At 47.5% G+C, this 20342-nt stretch overlaps 1 protein-coding gene across 2 annotated transcripts in view; it reads right to left on the reverse strand.

Annotated features, from left to right (window-relative positions):
• Nucleotides 1-11393: 11393 nt before the first annotated feature.
• The window catches only part of LOC119394559 (acyl-CoA desaturase 1), a 32391-nt gene continuing 23442 nt past the window's right edge, over nt 11394-20342 (reverse strand). For both annotated transcript variants that reach the window (XM_037661895.2, XM_037661886.2), the window contains exons 3-5: nt 17839-17969; nt 14987-15192; nt 11394-13244 (exon numbers count right to left, since the gene is read on the reverse strand). In XM_037661895.2, coding sequence (XP_037517823.1) covers nt 12782-13244; nt 14987-15192; nt 17839-17969 — 800 coding nt within the window. In that variant the 3' untranslated portion in view covers nt 11394-12781. The remainder of the gene's footprint in view (nt 13245-14986; nt 15193-17838; nt 17970-20342) is intronic.

A 20342-nucleotide genomic window follows, 5' to 3' on the forward strand; every position in this document is an offset into this window, starting at 1 on the left:
CAGGAAGCTATTATCATCATGAACCGGCATGCGCTCTCTTCGTTCTCTTCTTTTGTTCGTCCTCTTCTTCGTCTTCTGCTTCGCTACCAGAACACGTGCGCCGATTTGCAATAACTCTGATGGATGAGAGAATGTGTACAGAGAGCTAGACAGAGAGAAAGAAAGAGATAGAAAGAAAGAGAAAGAGAGAAATAGAGAGAAAGAAAGGGATAAAAAGGTAGAAAGACAGTGAAGGAAATAAATGGAGAGAGAAAGAGATAGAAAGAAACAGGCACAATAAAGACACAGAAAAACTTGCAGGACGCTTGAGCTTCGCCTTCAAGAGTAGAACGGGATAGCGTAATCGCGCCCTGTGCGCATCGCCTTCAACAGTGCCGCAAGGAAAGGAATGCTTGTGCGCGTAACATTGGCCGTTTCAAACTATCCTAGAATGCCTACTGCAAGTACAGTTGCGAAGTGCCCACTACGCCATAATTCTTCCTTTTGCAAAGTGGCGAAGTACCCACTACGCGCCCGTAAACTACCACGCGCTCCAGCGCAGCGTCACACTTGGTAATGGTGGGCAGCTTTAAAGGGACGCTAAAGAGAAACAATGAATTGGTTTAGATTGATAAAGTGGGCTCGGAGAACTCTTGTGTAGTTTATTTCACCACCATAGATTTATTATTAAAGGAGAAAACGAAGTTCAAAGTTTCATTCTTAAATTTCGCGCCGAACTTTGTACTTCGTGACGTAAAAGACTTCAAAGAGCATTTAACGTATTTTGGCGCCACTGCCACGACGAAATTCCCACAAACTCGTTATGTCAATTCTCTGGCCCTCTCAGACGACAATGTACTTCGATTTAACTGATTAGGAAGTACGTAGACCCAAGCAGGCACCGTCGAAAATATGTGACGTCATGGCAAATGGTGCGGGAATTTCAAGGTGGCGTCGCCACCTGTATTTTCTTTTTGCGCGTTTTCTCGCTTATTAAGCGTCTTCGCGCAGAAAGCGTGGTGTTTTTGGTATCGTGGAAGACTACTTTACTAATGTGAGAAAAATCGTTTTGCTCTTTAGTGTCCCTTTAAACCACCCACTCGTTGCACAATTCACGCGTTTTGACGTGTGGTGCGATTCTACAATTCTGCCATGCAGTCACATGCGTTAAGGAGACGCCTCCCACTGCATGACATTCTCATAGCGTTTTTTTTTTAAAGAAGCTGCTTCAAGCCGCGGTGTGCCTCCATGGTACAACACCTGCAAGCCACGCAGAAGGTATGGGTTTGATTCTCACTCAATCCGAACATTTTTGTTATTCATTTATTTGCATCTATCTCGAATTTTCGCTCACGGGCAACGCCGATTTTTCGCTCACAACCAACGATGCCGACGCTGACACCGCAATTTCTGCGACACAAGCTCTTTAACATTCCTGCCGGGAGTACTCCTGCCGCACAACTATAATCGTCAACCCCCTCGCGCACTTTCCTCGCGTTATCACCGCGGTCCCGGCACTTCCCGGTCACGAATGATGCGCGTGTACCAGCGTGGCATAGCATTCTTGATAGGAAAGTGACGAGAGCCGGGTTTTCAAGAAAGAAACCGCGAGCAAGCCAGATGACGATTATTGTTTGGCACTCCCCAAATACTCGATTTTTTCTTACAGTGTATACAGCGTGAACTGCACCTATTTTTTTTCTTTGCGGCAGCTACCACTGCCATGTGATTGTGAAGGTCCGTCAACTGATTGCATTCTCTTCGCGAACTGGTTTTTGCTCGCTGCACTCGCTTTGTTCTTCGTTCAGCATATTCCCGACTGAAAATCACCACTTAGCCTCTGTACACACCAAACGGTCTCTATCACAGGTACTTGCTTCGTACCCATCTACATATGGCGCTCCAATGCGCGCACGAGGAATTGACAGCTTGCTAGATTGTTCTCCTCATAACGGCTCATGTGTCAGCGCTTAGTCGTCTTTAACAGCGAGGCAGCAAAAGCCACATCGCGAGTATACACGGTATAGCATCAATAACCACGTCTGAGCAATTGCATCTAGGACGTTGATCCCCATAAATTATTATTATGGGCAATTGCATCTAGCGGCGTATCCTTAATCTGTCTGCGGATAAGGTCGCACGTGGGTATTGCCGGCAACGAAAGGGCGGACCGTCTGGCTTCTCGAACAAATGAGTGCGGCGTTCGGCCTCGAGTTTCCCGTCAACTCGATGATGCTCGTCTGCCGATCCACCACCACTAATAGTTTTAGTTAACGCATCGTTTCCCCCACGTGTTCGTGGGCGTGCATGGTTTGCCTCGCTGGCTCGGAACCACCTTACAGAAGTCTCGTCTTCATATAGTGCGCGTAATGGTGACTTAACGGCTGCACCGACAGCAGCGGGCACTCAGTGAAAACTACGCTTCCTGCGGTTCGTCATAAGCGCCTGGTGATTAATTATTTGACCGTCCTTGCTATAGTACGCAGAGCACTCCACATCACATAGACTATTACCTTTCGCTTGAAACGGCCATGGGCAATGACAAATGACATTGCGTATTCCGCTGGTCGTGCGTCTGGGTGTTTTATAGCACACACAGAGCCCGCTACTACCATTGTAGAATGCGACGGAAGTAGATTCTCGTATATAGCATATCATATTATTCTAATTTAGATGTTAACATGTAGAACATTTGCCGGGCGTTAAACGCTGCCCAACTATAGTCGGTGACAAGCTAAGAATAAAAAGTAAACTGTACCGCTGTCCATTTGTATTATGCGCGTCCAACTACGGTCGCTCTTTACCATGACGTAACGGTCAAGACGATCCAATGAAAAATGCAACATGGCGCCGTTCGCGACGAGAGGCGAAGTACCGCTAGATTCTAGGTGACTCTAGTACCGCTGCACCGAGATCGAGATCCGTCAATTCCAATTTCCTGCGGTGTTTGTTTCTTCCAGAAGAAGCTATTTCCTACTGTTATCCGCACGTACCCAGCATCGTCCTCGCCGGTCATCCGATGCAGTAGAAGCTTGTGACCGTACCGCGTTTGAAGCGCGCCGATGCGGCAGCAGCTCGGAGTACAACGCTTTAGCGCGTTCCGTTGTTTCGGCAGCGTCAAGTTGCAACACGTCGTGTGTTCCCTCCATCGCTCGGATACACCAAGCATATCGCCTAAGGGTCACCACATTGGCGATTGTCGTCGCGTTCATTCGCGTAGCTGAAAGTGAAGTCTGAACGTGCGCGTCTGTGTACGATTTACCGCCCGCAAAAAGCCATGGCATTAGCGTTGCCACATGTCCGCGTGTGTGTATTACTTGGAGCTCTCAACGTGGGAATCTTGGTGATCTATTGTGATATGCGCCTCGTTGTGTACCTATATGAGTGACGTATGTGCGGACGAACCGTGAGAGAAAGGAAGCGACCAACATAACCCGTTAGCGCAACACAATGCGAAAGTAAACAAACCAGGTGTGAAGAATATGCAGTGGTGTGTGATTATAGGAAGATAATTGTGGTCATCATCTGGTGCGCATGTGGTTATGTGACGTGTGCCTATTGGCGCAGTTGCGTCGTCTTAACGGAATTCAGTTCCACCAGCCCATAATGATGTGCTACCTCGAAGTGCCCGTCGCGTAAGTATCGCGCTCGATGCACGAACGCCTTGCAATGAGAAACGCCGTGCGAGGTGATCGTTACCTACAAACCGTGAAATGATGCGCTCGCTATGGCACGTCGATTGCATGGATTGTGATCGTAACTGAAGTGACGCCGCTAAAACTATTATTGAGTGAAAAAAAAAACACATTTTGTTCTTAATGGCGTTGCATCATACTTCACGATATTGTATTTGCAATTATTGTTTTTTGTCTAACGTGCGTTTTTTTAGCGTTTCGCGTGTATAGTGTGCATGTATTACGCAGGGATAATTTGTTTATATTAAACTCGTGAAGCTTATAGTGCATAGACCCTTTTTTTAAGCGCTTATCCCTTCTTGTGAAGCCTCAGCCCCTCGCTATGCTTCACGAACGAATGAGGAGGGGGATCCGGAGAGGTGGGGCTTGACAACGTACGAAAGGAATGTACTTACCGATTGTGTCCACCGAGATTATCTATATAGACATCTATATGTTTTCCTTTTTTCCTTCGAGGATGCACGTGTTTGTTCTGAGTGTATACGTGTGGCCACTTGGCTACTGATTCTTTTTCACTTTTACATTTTTTATTATTTTTTTTTTCGCTCTACCTGCACGGAGGACGATGCTATAAAAGCTCATCGAAGCCTCGTAAATTTTGCTGTGATAAAGATCGGCCTCCGATCAAAACGTGGACAAATAAACTGTCTTTTGAGAAGCGTGTATCCTTTTCCTATTTGTCTTACGGCAACCGATGACAACCTCTTCACAATCTACGTAAATATATATTTACCTTCGCGCAGACACACATATATATAGAAGGTAGGGGCCCCTCTTCTAGCAAAAGTGGGCCCCCCTGCTGTAATGCCCACTGGGGCGACGCAGGTATGTAATAAATAAATAATAAATTAATTAGAAACTTGAACATTCAAGGGCTTCAGGGGTAATGGCAGTCCCAGTGCAAGTTGTCGAAGCGATAAACAATCTCACGTAAAGCTTTTGGTCAATGCCAGTTTAGCCGCGTACATCTCCTTGGCGTGAACGTAACGGCAGCGCATGCAATGGTCCCCACAGTTAAATGCCATGTGTGCTACACGCTTTTATTTCGTTGAAACAAGACGTCGAATGAAGCCTTGGCGTTTTCCTCAAACATGATGACAAGCACGGCGACTAGAGACGCAAATGCGGTATTTACGGCAACACAAGAGTCGAAATTCCCAAAGGCAATCTCAGAGCACTTCGCTAAACTTCGCTTTGAGTCACAGTTGCCATAGTTACAGCAGACAGTGAAGAAAACTTGCGGCGAGAGTTTCGCAAAAACAATTACAAATGACCTTATTAAATGTGATTAATCTCCCTGTTTTGTTCTGTGAAACCGTAAAATAACGATTCCTTTATTTAAGTTTTATGTTATATCTGGCATTCTTTGTTTTAATACCGTAGTAGGCACTGCTCAGAAACATCACCTTTGATATGTACATTACTTCTTCGTATAGACTCCGAGATGAACGCGGCCGGGGGTGCGATTTAAACAACGTATATATCGTTATACTGACGCTGAACTCCATGCTTTCACAATTTATTTTATCTAGCTTTGCTTTCTTTACTTCAATATTATTGGAGTATTGCAAGATAATATTTGTATGCGTGAAAAGTATTGACATTGTCCAGGAACTACTTCGTTTGTAGCGCGGAGGCATGCAAAATATGAGCAATGCGGCCTCGTGGGCGGAGCTTATATTTATTATGAGGCTGTCACCGACTATAGTACATGGAACAAATGCATGTTACATTCTTGTGTATATATTTTTCACCCCCTCCTTTATTTTCTGGAATTTTCGTTACACATTATGTCCCTCTATATTAATATTCTGCCGCCGAATATCCACTAAATTTTCCGCTTTTGACGGAGAAATTTCGACGACGGAGAGATTTAAAGTTTGCAGGTGGTGTGGAGTTGAGACCAAACACACGATCAATAGCCTAACTATGCAGGCATGCACTCAGGAGTCGACTGCCGCAAAAGGTATAACGGATTTCTGGTGGAGAACTTATAGTTGTGCTGTTGGACATAACTATCTGAACTATTACATAGAGGAGAACCGAACTATGCGAACAAAGCTCGCAGATGTCGAAGGGGCCCGATGAAATGATAAGCGTACTGACGAGCGGCGGAGTAATCTAGCGCAATTTCCCTTGATTGACGTCTGTTCCTGCGTTGCCCGCATAATCTCGAAGCACACTGCGTAGAAAAAAGCGACTTGCTCCGCGCGCAAGTCATTCCTTGTTTCCTCCTCCTGGTTCGTCCTAACCAGCGCAGACCCGCGCGAGTGGTCCGCAAAGGAAGTGACAGTTCGACGAAGACGCTGCATGTGTGTCTGTGCTGAAAAGCCTTTGTGCGTCATCTATTGACTTTCCGGGGTGCTCTGCTGGTGACTGAAGCGTCCTCTATGCGCTCTTTTTTTGTGTGTAGTTTCTGCTTACATCCTTTTTGTTTCCACTGGCTTCGCCAACGTTCTCTTTCCTCTCCTTCCTTCCTTCTTAGACTTTTTTTGTTCCATTTGCGCGAGCTTCTTTCCGTCAGAATCATGAACTGTCGGCGCTGAAGGCAAGGACCCTCTGACAAAAAAAAAAAAAAAAGACAGTGCTTGTTGACAGTACCTTTGAATGTAATATACTCATAACATTTTCTGTCACTCCGAGTGACAGAGCATCGAGTAATCTTGAAAGCCGGGGATGGCATCACCATATACGTGTGTCAGGGGCGTAGCCAAGGGGGGGGTTGGGGGTGTTCAAACCCCCCCCCCCCCCGAAATTTTTCATTTTTGCTTGCGTATATCTACACGCGCACATACAAACGCACGCACGAACATACATTGAACCCCCCCCCCCCCCCCCGAAAAAAATTTCTGGCTACGCCCCTGACGTGTGTCATGAGCCGTGGTTAGGGGAAAAAATCAAGTTTCTTTTCTTATTATGACACGAGAACGAAGTGAAAGAGAGAGGTCTGTGGATCGACTTAATCGAGTGCAGTTCTCATGTATTTAGGGTTATCTGCACTATGAGGATTGAGTAGAGAATTTCGTGGCACTTGCATCCCTTCAACTTTTAGCTTGAGAATGTGCGTGGGAAATCCAAAGCCCACAGAGCATGCCGTATGTTGTTGAGTAATGGAATAATTCTAGAATGTAAACAAAAATAAAGTTGCTATTACGCCCCAATTGTGAAGCACCGGTAAGTACTGATGGCGACTTGAAGTATTAGACAGCTACGCGATGTTTCCCAGATCTGTTGGCCGTTTAAATACCACTAAATGTAGCATCCACTTACTAATTAAATTATGATCATGGTGTCACGTACGCACAAGGAAACATGAACAGATCTCACTCGAAGAACGGGAATTCACTCTCCTTGTCATAACGCGGTCGTGATGGAGAACGCCTGACGCGGTAAGCGTAGGGTTCGTGCGGCCTCACGCTTCACCGTGCCTCATTAACTAAATTACCTGACCTGCAACATTAGGTGTGCAAGAACAAAAACGCGCATGAAGGCACCAGCCATCTAATTTCGACGTTAGCATTTTCACCCGCAACGGATCACATCCAAAATGAGGCGCGTGAGCTCATGTGCTCTCGGCCGCGCGGATTGCCATGAGCAGTCAAGGCCTGACTAAAGGAGGGGACGCAGGTTGTCTCTTACAGTGCAGCGTACGGGACCTCCGTTTCCGCTACAAAAAAGCACCATGTCATCATAGTTATACAACGCGGGCACGCAAGAAGGCTCATCAAGCCACCATGCTTGTTGGCTCACCCACGCACCCAGAGCATAAGGCGCGATGGACGCATTTGTTGCGCTTGGAGTTATACGGCATAAAAACGGCTTCGCCGCCGGTGGGGCCCGAACCCGCAACCCTACCGGTGGCAAAGGTGTTTTTTTTTTCTTCCACTTTAAATCCCTTCCATTTATTTCGTAACTGCTACACTATAGTTAAAAATAACAAATAATGTCCCTGTGGTAACCTTGGCTTAATTGTCTGTTCGATTAATTAGGTTATGTCCGCGGCGGTCGCATTTCGATGAAGGCGAAATGGTACATGCCCGTGTACTGCGCAGTGTCAGTGCACGTTAAGGAACACCAGATGGTCGAAATTTCCGGAGCCCTCCACTACGGTGTGCCTCGTTGTCATATCGTGGTTTTGGCACGTAAAACACCGTATATATATGTTATTATTGGGTCGTGTCTAAGAAAGGAAGCGAGCCCCTCGAAATGAGAGTGTTGACATCCTTCTGGAATACGTAAAGTACGCAATGAAAAAAAAAAAAATTAAGGCAGCTTCGCACTAGTAGAGCCAAGCGGGAAGGAAGTGCGGAGCTAGCCGGCCTTTTTTGTTTCTATTTATTTTTCTCTCTCTTTCTTCCTCTCTTTCTTTCTTTTCCTCTATTCTCTCAATTCTTTCTGTCTTTTTTGTGTGTGTTTATTTCTATTTCTTTCTTTCTCTCTATCTAGTTCTTTCCCTTTCTCTCTTTCTATTTCTTCCATTTCTCTCTCTCTCTGTTTCTTTCGTATCTTTCTTTGATTATCTTTCGTTCTTTCTCTTTCCGCCTTTCTTTCTCTCCATGTCTCTCTTCTCATTCTTTCTATGCTATGCTTTACTCTCTCCCCTCCTCCTCACCGTCACTTCCCTTTCCCACCCCATTTCTATACTATACTATGCAAGGCTATGCTACGCTCTGCTAGCGTGCCTGGATAGCCGAGTGGTTACGACGCTGGCCTTCTGATCGTGGGTACGCGGGTTCGAATCCCGCCTCGCTAAGAAAGTTTATTTTTTCGCCCTGAATTTCTTTTCTGTGTGTTTCTCTCTCTGTACTCGTTCTCTCTCCCATCAGAGTTATTGCATCTCACGTTGGTCAAATCGGCGCACGTGTTCTGGGAGCGAAGCAGAACATGATGACGAAGACGAAGAAGAGGACGAGGAGCCCGTTCATGATGATATCCTTTCTGTTCACACGTCATGGAGCAATGCTGGCTTGACCAGTTCCGCTGTGAAAAGGGAGAGACAAAACTAGGAAGCTTGAACAGACGACCAATAACATTACAAAAATTACTTAGACCATGGCCTGAAAAGCATCCTCGGCAACCATACAAGAGCATGCTATGCCGTACGCTATGGTGCACTTGTCGCTGCGTCCGCGTCTTCGAACATGCACCCTTCAGAGCGGCCACCCTGGAAACTCCGCGCGTAGTGTATACACTGCTAGTGTCAGTAAGTCATTTCATTACGTGTAAGAAGGACACCACTTCTACAGTGTTCAGCGGTGGGAACGCGCTACTCGCAGCGGACGGCTAAGATTCTAGCCACCCTAGTATGGCTGCCGGCTCTTTTCGCGCCAGCGGTGGGCGATGGGGGCGCCGAGCTGCGGCATTGTGGTGTGCGATCGGAACGAAAGCTTTAGTCACGTGCTATGACTGAGTTTGATTCACCAGAGATCACCCAGCGCTACACAGTAGAGCAAAAAAAGAAAAAAAAAGAAACGCAGCCGCCACGCGGTTTCATTATCGCATTTAAGTTGCTGAGCATTTCGTAACGAATGAATGAAAACATAGCGTCAAATTTGAGTTGGTGGTTTCTTCGTCTCAGTAGCAAGGGCCCCACTTTCACATGTGGTGAATGTCGCGCCAAAAAAATTAGTTAGCACTGTCGTGACCATACGTGAAAAGCTAATAATATAGTAATTGTTGGCGTTAACTTTTACGTCCCAAAACCACGAAATTATTATGAGGGGCGCCGTAGTGGAGGGCTCCGAAAATTTCGATCACTTGGTGTTCTTTAACGTGCACCTAAATTTCGAGCATTTCACCTCCATCGAAATACGGCCGCCGCGGTCGGGATTCGATCCCGTGACCTTCGGGTCAGCACTCGTGCACCATAACCGCTAGGACACCGTGGCGGGTACTGGAAAAATTATGCAAACCTGAAGAAAGCACTGAACTTCACTTCATTTAGATGCTAACGCAGTGCTGGGTCTGCGTATATATATATATCTTTTTTCACTTGTATGAGGGGGTTCTGAAGGGTTCCTGGCTTTGCCACTTCCCATTTAGAATTGAAACATGAATGTGGTGCCGTATAAAAGCTCGATATCTTGTTAAGCTATTGTGCGAGTATCATATGTCTGATTTTAATAACTATTATTAATTTGAGATAGAAACTGCAGGTGGCATAGGCACGAGCAAGTTCCACGATTGTGGAGTTACGGGGTGCCGTGAAGTTTTTATATCTCCAGGGAACGTCTGCAAAGGACATTCAAACTGCGATGTCGAAAACACTAGAGGAGATGTTTACTTCCCACAACACAGTGAAAATCTGGGTTTTTCGTTTCAAGACAGGGTATTTTACCACAGAAACTGACCATCGCTGTGGGTGTCCCACAACCTCAACAGATCTGGCAACAAGCGACGCTGTACATAAGCCGATTTTTGAATAACCGCCAAAAGGATAGCCCGGTTACTGGACATCTCCCAGGAATGTGTTTGTTTTAACACTAGCAGTAACCTACACATGCGCAAGCTTTCAGCAAAGTGGGTGCTGAAATGTTTGCACAGCTGAACAGATAGACACCAATTAGGGTGTCCAGAGCCGTTTTGGCACCTTTCGATGACACTACGGAATTTTTCGTTAGGTTAGTGACCGAGGACGAAGCCTAGCTCCATATTTGTGATCCTGGCACCAAGAAATAGCCAAACGATTGGCGTCACAGTGGTCCCTAAGACCGACGAAGTTGCACCCAGGAATCGGCCAAAACAGTCGTGGCGTCCATTTTTCTAGGACAAAGGCGGTGTTCTTCTGGTGGGCTACCTGCCCCAGGGCTGTAGTATAACCCGAGGGTACTACGCCAGACTCATCTGCCCATTGAAGGCGGCAGTAAAGACGAAACGCCGGGGAATGCCGACCAAATGAATCCTTTTGTTGCAGCACAATTGTTCGATCATCCGCCCTATTCACTTGAACTGGCCCGTTCTGATGGCCATTTGTTTCCTAATTTGAAGAAACACCTGCAAGATCCTCGTTTTGAAAACGTCGTCGAGGTAAGACATGCTGCAGAAAGCTGGTTTGACGCCCTATATCACAGGGTACTTTTATAGGACTAGAATAACTGAAGCAACGACGTAACAAGGGCATCAGCCTGTGGAGGGAACATGTTGAATAAGCGTGTGGATTCAAAACGCTGACTATTCTTTCCGTGCAAGGTCAGGAACCTTTCGGCACTCCCTCGTAAGCGTTGTTTTCTCGCCCAATGAGCGAAAATAGTTTGCGAAAAAAAACCTAATTATCTTTAACGTAATTTAATGCCGCTTTATAGTGACCCTTCAAATGTGTCACCCGGCGCAATGTTGAGGAGAAATATACGACAGACGTGCATTTCTCCCGCCACAACACCACCACTTTTTTTGTCGATGCCGAAACAGTTGCTTTCTTTTAGCACTGATTTGTTTTAACCTTAGCATGAACTGAAGAATTTTTCCATATGCTTGCGCAGATATTCCGCCAGAGCGCAGAGCTTACGATCCGCATTTAAACACTTAGCTTTCATACGTGAGAAAGCAGCTGTTGCGTGTGCTCATGCAGACTACAATGAGGTGCGCGACAAATAGCTACATATTGTTGGCGTTGCCTTGCATATGTGCAAGGAAACGTCAACTGTTTGCGCTATTTCGCAATACCAAAGCATGCTTGAATCGCACTGCGCCTTTGTCCACACAAGACACAAGCACTCGGTATTTATTTATGCAATACTTTATTTAGGAAACAAAGTTGTGAAGTAGATATATACATGTTTAGACATCTCTGAGTAATATCGGTGGTAGGCATACGTGTGCTTAGGTTAGTGCGCAAAATCGAACTCAGTCAGTTGCACTGCAGATAACAAAAACATACTGGAACAAATTGACTGGACGAAAGTTGTGCCTACAGATCCACCCGGTATGTTAAACACTCACGACGCTACATGCCCTGGGGAGCTGAAAAAAAAAAAAAAAAAGGTACGATACACAGGCGTGCGCCACAAGTGGCATCAATAGGATAACTTCACCTTGGCGTAACAAGATTTTAGTGTCACATCAAGGAAGTGGACGATATATGGTCAACAACGTAACAACATGAAAACACACACACGAATATTCATTCTTGCACATACTAAGCGCGTGACCACATCATGGCGGGCTTGGCCTGCGGACAGCGCACAAAATACAGCACAACAATTTCACATGAGACCAGAGGTGCTTTCTTCGTACCGCTTCTCTGCGATAAATAAGTAGTGAAGAGCAGAAAGTAGGTAGTCAGCCTCGGCAACCATTCGCATACACTTATTTTCTTCTTGATTGCACTTGCTACCAGCAGCCTTCTAGAGACTTCTGGGAAATTATCAATTAAGGCCACTAACACTTCGACTACATTTTCCCTAATGCACGACCTTCGATAAATACGCGAATATAGTCCTACTGCGTGCCACGAACACAACAAGCACAGCTCTTCTGTTTCCTCGGCGAAAGTTTCTCGCGAGTATCACCAGCAAAAAGAACAAATAAATGTCACTTAAAGGTAATGCGAGCGTTCTTCAAGGAAAGAAGGTTGTAGTCGAAAGATCCTGGTTTCGACGATGACATAATAAATCGTAACCAAACTAATTTTACGGCTACGCAAACCCCACGCGTCAGCACGTCTTTAGTCCGGGTACGCAGGTCCAGCAGACGGCATTCACGAGGGCTGCTGCGATGGGCACAAGAGCTATAGGTCTTCACTGGCGGCGTGCTACCCCCTGTGAAAATGCGGTTGAAAGCCGTCCAGCGCAGTGGGGGGGGGGGGGGGGGGGCACGGTGATTCGCACCCCATGCGGCGTGGTGAAGAACGAGGAATATGAGCAGCACAATGGTTGCTTCACAAGGGCCCTCGTGCATGCAGATGCCGCGTGGTGACGTCACGTAGCGTAGAGACAACACCGCGCCGGGCTTGGGTAATCTTTCAGATGGGCCCATGCCGTCGGGGACCGCAGTCGTACGAATGTTCAGCAGTGGTTGCGCGCTGCTGAGCAGTGGCGCACTGCGCTTGAGCGTAGCGAACCGAGGGGCAGACAGAAGAGCGCGGTGTGTTCGGAGCGCGTCTATCTAAATCAGTAGTCGTGCTCGTGGTTGTGGTGGTGCCGTTGCGACGGGTGGCTGCCGTCACCCGTTCGCGCTACTCGCTGGTCGATCATCTCGCGAGTGGGCTTGCGCAGGTCATACGCCCAGCCGATTTTCGCCATGAGGTCGATGAACATCGTCGAGATGTTCAGCTTCCACCCGAGCTCGCTGGTCGAGTAGTCCCACGGGAACGTGTGGTGGTAGTTGTGGAACCCTTCGCCGATGGCCAAGAAGGAGACGATGAAGTTCTCGGCCGGCGAGATGTTTTTGTCGTACGGCTTCTGGCCCCATATGTGAGCGGCACTGTTCACCAGCCAGGTGGAGTTGAGCTGAAACACCCAGCGCAGGATGGCGGCCACGAAGAAGGCGTTCCAGCGGCTCTCGCCCCAGAGCCGATGCGGCACCACGGTCGGCACGAGGAAGCAGAACAGAATCGTCATCGGGATGTGGTACCTGCGTGCAAAGGAAAGAAATCTTAGTGGCTTACGCACTATTCCCTATTGAACTATCCTGCGAAGCGTGGTACACTTGAACTATCGCTAGGAGGCGCAGAAAAGAATGTGGGGCCGGACCCTTCTTTATGGATGCGTGTGTGTGTGTGTTTGTGTGTGCGTGTTTATGTGTGCGTCTATATAAACGCATACAAACTAAAATATCACCAAAATTGGGAGGTGGGTTCACCCCCTCCCTCTGATCTATTTTAGCACCCGAAGCGTCCACGAGCGAAAGCGTTCCTAACTGCTCCCCTCCTCTCTCTCTATCGCCTTTATACCCCTCGCCTTCCCCCCAAGGCGCTTAGCCGTGTCCCCAATATGGGAGACCGAATCAAGCATCTTTTCTTTCCTCTCCTCTAATAAATACCCACTTATTGGCACTTTGATAAGCCAGTGTATTGCACTTGTTATCGGGTCAATGACGCTATCGCTTGTAGATGTGTAAATGTCTGGCGTTACAGGAACGCAAAGTTTCGTTAACGTGAAACATAGACGGTACACGAAATTACACATACACGACTTCGTCTACGCCTGAAAAGTAGTGGTGCCGTTGTAATGATGAGAAGCCAACTAGTCCATGCACCAATATATCCAGAAAAAATGGGAAAGAATATGGTGTCGTGGGTGCCTCGGGCCGCTTTGCCGGACCTTGTCCAAGCTGATTTGGCAACCCACCCACAAGTCACACCGCACCCACTACCGCATTTTCCTGAGGACGCTCAAGGACAGATGCTACGGGAAAAAGAAAGCCTCCGACGTACCACGCGAGCTCTTATACCTCCGTGTGGGTCAGACCTCCCCGGTGGTTTAACCCGCCGAGAGGAGGTTACGTTGCGGAGGCTTCGTGTTGGGGTTGCGCTTACCCCATCCGTGACCACCATTTGGGCGCAAAAGTACCGCGGCCCGTACGGTACATCGTGCCCATTTTGCGACGCCCCAATCAGCGATGTAACTGTCACACACCTATTGTGGACATGCACCGGTCTACAATTAAGCCGTCTCCGTCACCTACGTGCAACACGCCTCAGGCCTGGCCGACCACCCGACCTTGACCGCTGGATTAGTGGACCTCACCACCGCTCGTTACTGGACTTCATACACGAAGCAAATTTATATGTGTATTTCTGAATAAATATTATGCCTAAGGGCAGACTTTCGAAAAAAAAAAAATATGGTGTCGTAAACTAGCCACGAACGACAGCAGCTATGTAAATACCTAATGGTGTGTTTGAAGTCCACATACTTAGATTCATAAATATTAACTGCTTTGGCTTTCATTGCCTTCATCTCACGAATTCTCTCCCCTTATATTTATCCCATTTTACGAAGTGGTAGTTTAGATTTTTAATCACCTATGTCCCATTTTAACGAATGTCATCTCACAAGATGCACGGCTGATTTGTGCACCTGGTTCGAAACGTTCATTTTTTACCCTGCTCACCATCGTACTTAGAATAGTAATCCAAGCCTCTCGATAGGTTATCCTCTACAGCTATTAGGCTTTCTCTCTTTCTTTGCAATGTACGTATAACCAGTAAACTGAGACATGTGGACAAATCGGGATACAGATAATCGGGCCAACTCTTCGGCACGGTATGCCTCGCAGTGTGAGGTGCCCTACGAGGTATTTAGTGCCGAACGGGACAAGGTCAGGCTTGCTACTCTCAGGGGTGCGAAAACGTAGGAGAACCAGAAGCTCACCTGGTCTGGAACTTGACAACAGGGTCGTTGGCAACGTCTGAGCAGTCGATGGCCTTGCCCTTCCTGGTCACCTCGGGATGCTTTCGGCACATAAGCCAGCCAACGTGGGCGAAGAAGAAACCGCGGTTCACGTTGTGTGGGTCGGCATCAGTCTCGGAGTACTTGTGGTGGACGCGGTGGTCGCGCACCCAGTCATAGATGTCGTTCTGTAGAATAAGTAAGAAAAAAAAGTGATAAATATACACACGTAATGGCGGCTGTTGAAAACGGTCATGGTCGATATCGCGCACAAATGCAACACATACAGCAACAACTGCACCCGAAACAGTTCCTATTTCGGGCGCGAGAGGTATGACAAAAGTTGTGGGAGCATGATGTGGTAAGGTACACGTAACGCAATAGGTTACGGCCCTTGGCGCATTACGGCGTTTACACTCGTGATTTTACAAGTAGCGCCACAGCCTCAAAATTTTTATAACAAAAAACGTGGTCCTGATCCTGATCCAAAGCTTGCTTTAAAAACCCCTGTTCGCAGTCGAAGGATGTCTGTTGTGTTTTGGACCACATAAAAATCTGAGAAGACACGCAGTACAAGCTCGTCGTTGCAGTTCAACTGCACAGGACATAGCTCAGTCAGATTACATTTTATGTCGCCACGATCGGAGAATATGCGGTGCAAATGCGAGACTTATCCTGCCACTTAACTTTCAATTTCCTTCACAGAGGAAGCAAAAGCAAGCGGACCGCTGCATTCAACGCGCAAGGTCAGGCTTCGCCTATGGCGGCCTCGGCTGAAGTGTAAATACAAATTCGCCCCCGGGATGGATGTACCACAATGGGCCGTCATCTACTGAGTCCACGTAAAGGTACCATCCACAACACTATATTTAGGCATAAGCATTGGCAATATCCGCAGTGCCCACACGACGCCGTCCTCAATGACCGACCTCCACTTGCTTCTGAAGGAGAAAGCCTGCAAATGACACTCCCGGACGACGCTTCGCACAGCAACTTGCTTCGCTTCGTTGGTGCACGCAACAAACGCTGTCTTCCGCCCTCTTCCTGCTTCGGCTGCGAAAAGCTAGCGCTCTCCGTTGTTTCTACTTGCCTCGGGCGGTATGCCTCAGACCGTGTTGGTCGTGTGACGCCGCGTTCAGCGGATCATGTAAACTTCGCTTTGACCTCATATCGGCGGAACAGAGAGTAAGACAATGACTAGAGTTAATAGGTTTAATTCTTTTTGTCAGGTTTCTGGCGAATTATTCGAAATGAAGTACCAATTCAGGGAGTCTACATGCAAGTGTTCACGTCGCACACCATATATGGTATCGGCTCTTACAAAGCGACAAGTCATGGGGCAAATCTTATACTGCATGGTCTCGCTGTTTAGAAGTTCCCAGGCCACCGAATATGCAACGATAACTGCTGAGGCATTGACTCCTACGACTGGCTTCTCGTGACAAAGAGAATCAGTGTCACCCTCCTAAACTTATCAAGCCTCAATGCACGGTTTGTATTCAGCTTCAATTTCGGAAAAAGGCTAAACGCCTTACAAAACTAAGCAGAAATCCTTCACAAGATCCAGTTCGATACTGGCTTGGTCTGCCTGTTTTTTTATTCATCGTCTGAGCGCTCACTTCTTCTGAAGTTGCCGGTACACGGGCGGCTGCGCTACGGCCTTCAGTAAGAGTAAATATAATCTCTGGCATCTCGCAAAGTGAAAAAACGTAACCGCTTATGCGCCGACACCACAGGTTTCCTCTTTTATAAAAGCGCTACTGCAAAGTCAACGTTCACTTCCTTTGACGGAAACCCGTTGGTTGGAAAATCCTGCCGATTATCAGCATTTTTCCTCCTCTCTACAGGATACACGAGATATATATAAATGGCTCACATTCTCTGCAAAGCCTCCCCCCCCCCCCCCAAGATCGGCGTTATTTCCTCTTTTTTCTCTCCATTCGATAAGAAAACTGGAGACAAGTAACATGACCTAACGGAACGTGCAAAGGCTTCAACGTCCGTTCACGCCGACGCCCTCGACGATAAGCGTCGAGCAAGTTGCGCCAACCACAGCCTTGTCGCGTGAAGCGGGCTGCCGGTTGCCAGTCTCGCAGATCTTTTCGAAGTAAAAAAAAATAAGAGAAAGAGGAAAGAACGGCACACTTTGCTGCATGAAATGGCCTTTCTCTTCCTATAATGTCGCAACAAATTACTCGAAACAAGATGGCCTTCATAGGATCATATTGCCACGCGCGCTAATTTATTCTGATGTGATCAGGCTTCACTCACAAAAACTTACCACCGCTCGGCGCAGGCCGCGTCACTATATGTTTAGGAAGCTTCTCGATTGTTTTAGGCTATTCGGGCAAGATTTCGCGCATGAGTCTATTCTGGAGGCTATTCTGATAAGACTTCGCGCAGTAGTCGAGTCTATTCTGGAGCTAACGCGAACCCCAGCGTTAACGCTAGAATTTTCTATAATTCATGTATAAAAGACTACGCGTTCCGCCGAACACTAGCGCACGTGTTGTGTCCTCCCTTCTCATCCTCGTGTTACTTTGCTCTAAATATCGCTTCACGATCTGCCGACGATTAGATTATCGACCGCCGACGACAGGGCTCGGCACTATCAGTGTACAGCTTGTATTGTATGTACTTTGAGTATTCATTTTCTGCGCTCAAGCTCACCAAATAATAATTTCCGTATTTACCAGTCTTCCTGCAACCTCCTTCACCGTCACAACCCAGCGACAAGCACGAATCATGGGCATCGAGTTATAACAAACCAAATTACGTGTCGTTTGCGTAAGATTTATCGCATAAAATTACAAATAATTATATATATTCCCTACCTGTCCAGCCATACAGTTAAAGAGCATGAGAATGACCCGAAGTGGTAGCTTGGCCTTGTAGGAACGATGGCTCCATAAGCGATGGGCACCAGCGGTCACACTCAGACCAGAGCAAACAATGTAGAAGATGGCTGCAAAAAAAGAAAAGAAAAAAGGACAACAGGATTTAAAACAGAGCTCAGATCATGCGCTCACGTAAGGTGAACAAAGGCAACATATACCAGCAATCAGAGAGCAACGCCCCTCTTGTTCGCTCACTCAAAATACATTCTCGGAAACTCGGTTATGGAAAAGAACCCAATCATGTTTCGCATTTTTGTAGGCTTTTTTTTTTAAATTAGGCGATCATTTCTTCACGCAACATCGTGTGGTCAGAGCACGAATCATTCAAGAATAGCGTGCTTTGGCTCTGATCGCCACTCAGTGTGAGCGGCTCAACCCGAGCAGCATAGACCCTTGCACAGAGTGGCCTGCGGTAAATATGCTCGAAGCCAGTTAATCACGTTTATGCATGAATTTGCGTCCACAATCGACTTGGCCGCAACATGTCACGACGGAAGCCGCAACATGTCACGACGGAAGCCGCGACATCACATGGACGCCTACATGTGACAGACAGCACCCTTCGTCGACTGACTTTGGCATAAAGCCCCCGGCGGGTATCTAGTGGTGGCGAAAGAGTAGAGAAATACTTGCGCGCAGAGGTCTGCTGGCGATGTGCCCGTATATAGGCTGCTGGTTACGGCGTTGCCGCACGGGCCCCTTACGATTCATATGTGTATATGTGAAAGAGACTATCTGTGAAAGGGAGGGCAAACTTTTTCCCACCCCGCCTGGTTTTCCACTACCGCGGGCACATCGGTCAAGGCCGCCTTTCCAATCGCGCGAAGCGCAGGATGAAGGTCGCGGACCATGAAGCCATCTTTCGATTAATTCTTTCCGAAAAACGGATTCCCGAGGAGGAATCTCGCTCGAAAAGCAACGGCAATGTCTTGACCTTGCGACGTCCTGTACCGCTGGAATTCGACCCAGTCATTTTCGTCGCTGGATGGTATACCAACCATTTTGCTATATATACCAAAATCATTTAATTAGACCCCACCTGCTTGCTGCTCATACAAGAGGAAGCTCGCTGAATCGATACTCTTTCTCCATAGTTGAAAGCCTTAAACTGAACGATAGATGGACCAATGGGCAAGGGTAGAGTTAACAGAAAGGACAACGCTAGGATGTTGAAGCAATCTGCTTCCAGCTATGACGCTGCTCTCCGTGACATAATTAGTGCCGGTATGCCGAGCCTGGTGGAAGGCTAACAATAATGTCTGGGATTTAACGTCCCAAAACCACGATATGCTTATGAGTGACGCCGTAGTGGAGGGCTCCGGAAATTTCGACCACCCTGGGTTCTTTAACGTGCACCTAAATCTAAGTACATGGGCCTCAAACATTTCCGCCTCCATCAAAAATGCAGCCGCCGCGGCTGGGATTCGATCCTGCGACCTTCGGGTCAGCAGTCCAGCGCCATAAGCACTAGACCATCGTGGCGGGGCCCTACTACAAAAAGAGCGAGAACTATAAAAAAAATAAAAAAAAGTTTGGTCGGCGTAAAGCGTTAAAACGTGTGGAATGTCAAAACTGACTCGCTAAAGAATTTTCTATTGTCGAAAACGAAACTTGCAAATACCTGTCGTCGGTATCTTCTGAGTATAATAATTTTCTTCCGGAGCTGACAGTACTGCGGTTTCGGGCCTCGGAAAGTGAGTACAAGAGGGGTGCGGGACAGTAGCAAGCGGAAATTCGCGGGCCACGAAAAAAAGGGGGTGATGTCGGAAGGAGGAGGGGTGTGGGGTTTGGCTTGGAGCAACAATAACAAAAGGGTGGCATTCCTCCGCACCCTATTTTTGTCATAGGTGACAGCCTAAAAGCCTAGCGAATGACTTGTTCAAATAGCTCGCGTTGGTGGATAATGGCAGCTTGCTTGCGCTGTCGTTTCCGTCACAGTTCAACAACGATTGCGGGAAAGGCCCGATGGGCGGCAAGAAGCCAAGCTCTTGTATTTCTGGAATGTACTCACTCTCCTATGTGGCAGCATCGACCCGCGGAAGCGCCCATGGACAGTGTACAGCGGAAGTGTCGAAAGGTCAGTGCATTCGACGCGCATCTCGTCATTGTGCATGCGCAAACGTGTTTCGAAGACTCGGGCAGCTTCGACCTGCACCCTGTCGGTGCAACTCTTTGCAGCTTGAGCCATGCATAGGCGGAGCCGTTCAGGGGTGTTTTGTTGAAGGGAGGATGGCTCGTACGTCGTGCGGTAGTGACTGATCCTTCCGTGAGGTTCACATTCTTGGCGCCGCACGGAGGGAAATAAGCTGTAGACACTAAAGGCGCTCTATCGGTTCCGGTTGGGTGACGAGAGCTTTCACTGCTCGACGCAAGCGCAACTTTGAAACCACCTGGAAGACACCTGAACTTCAGAAACCAAAATCGAAAACTAATGGAGTGAT

This window comes from Rhipicephalus sanguineus, chromosome 1, assembly GCF_013339695.2.
Source record: "Rhipicephalus sanguineus isolate Rsan-2018 chromosome 1, BIME_Rsan_1.4, whole genome shotgun sequence".
NCBI classification, from domain to species: Eukaryota; Metazoa; Arthropoda; class Arachnida; order Ixodida; family Ixodidae; genus Rhipicephalus; species Rhipicephalus sanguineus.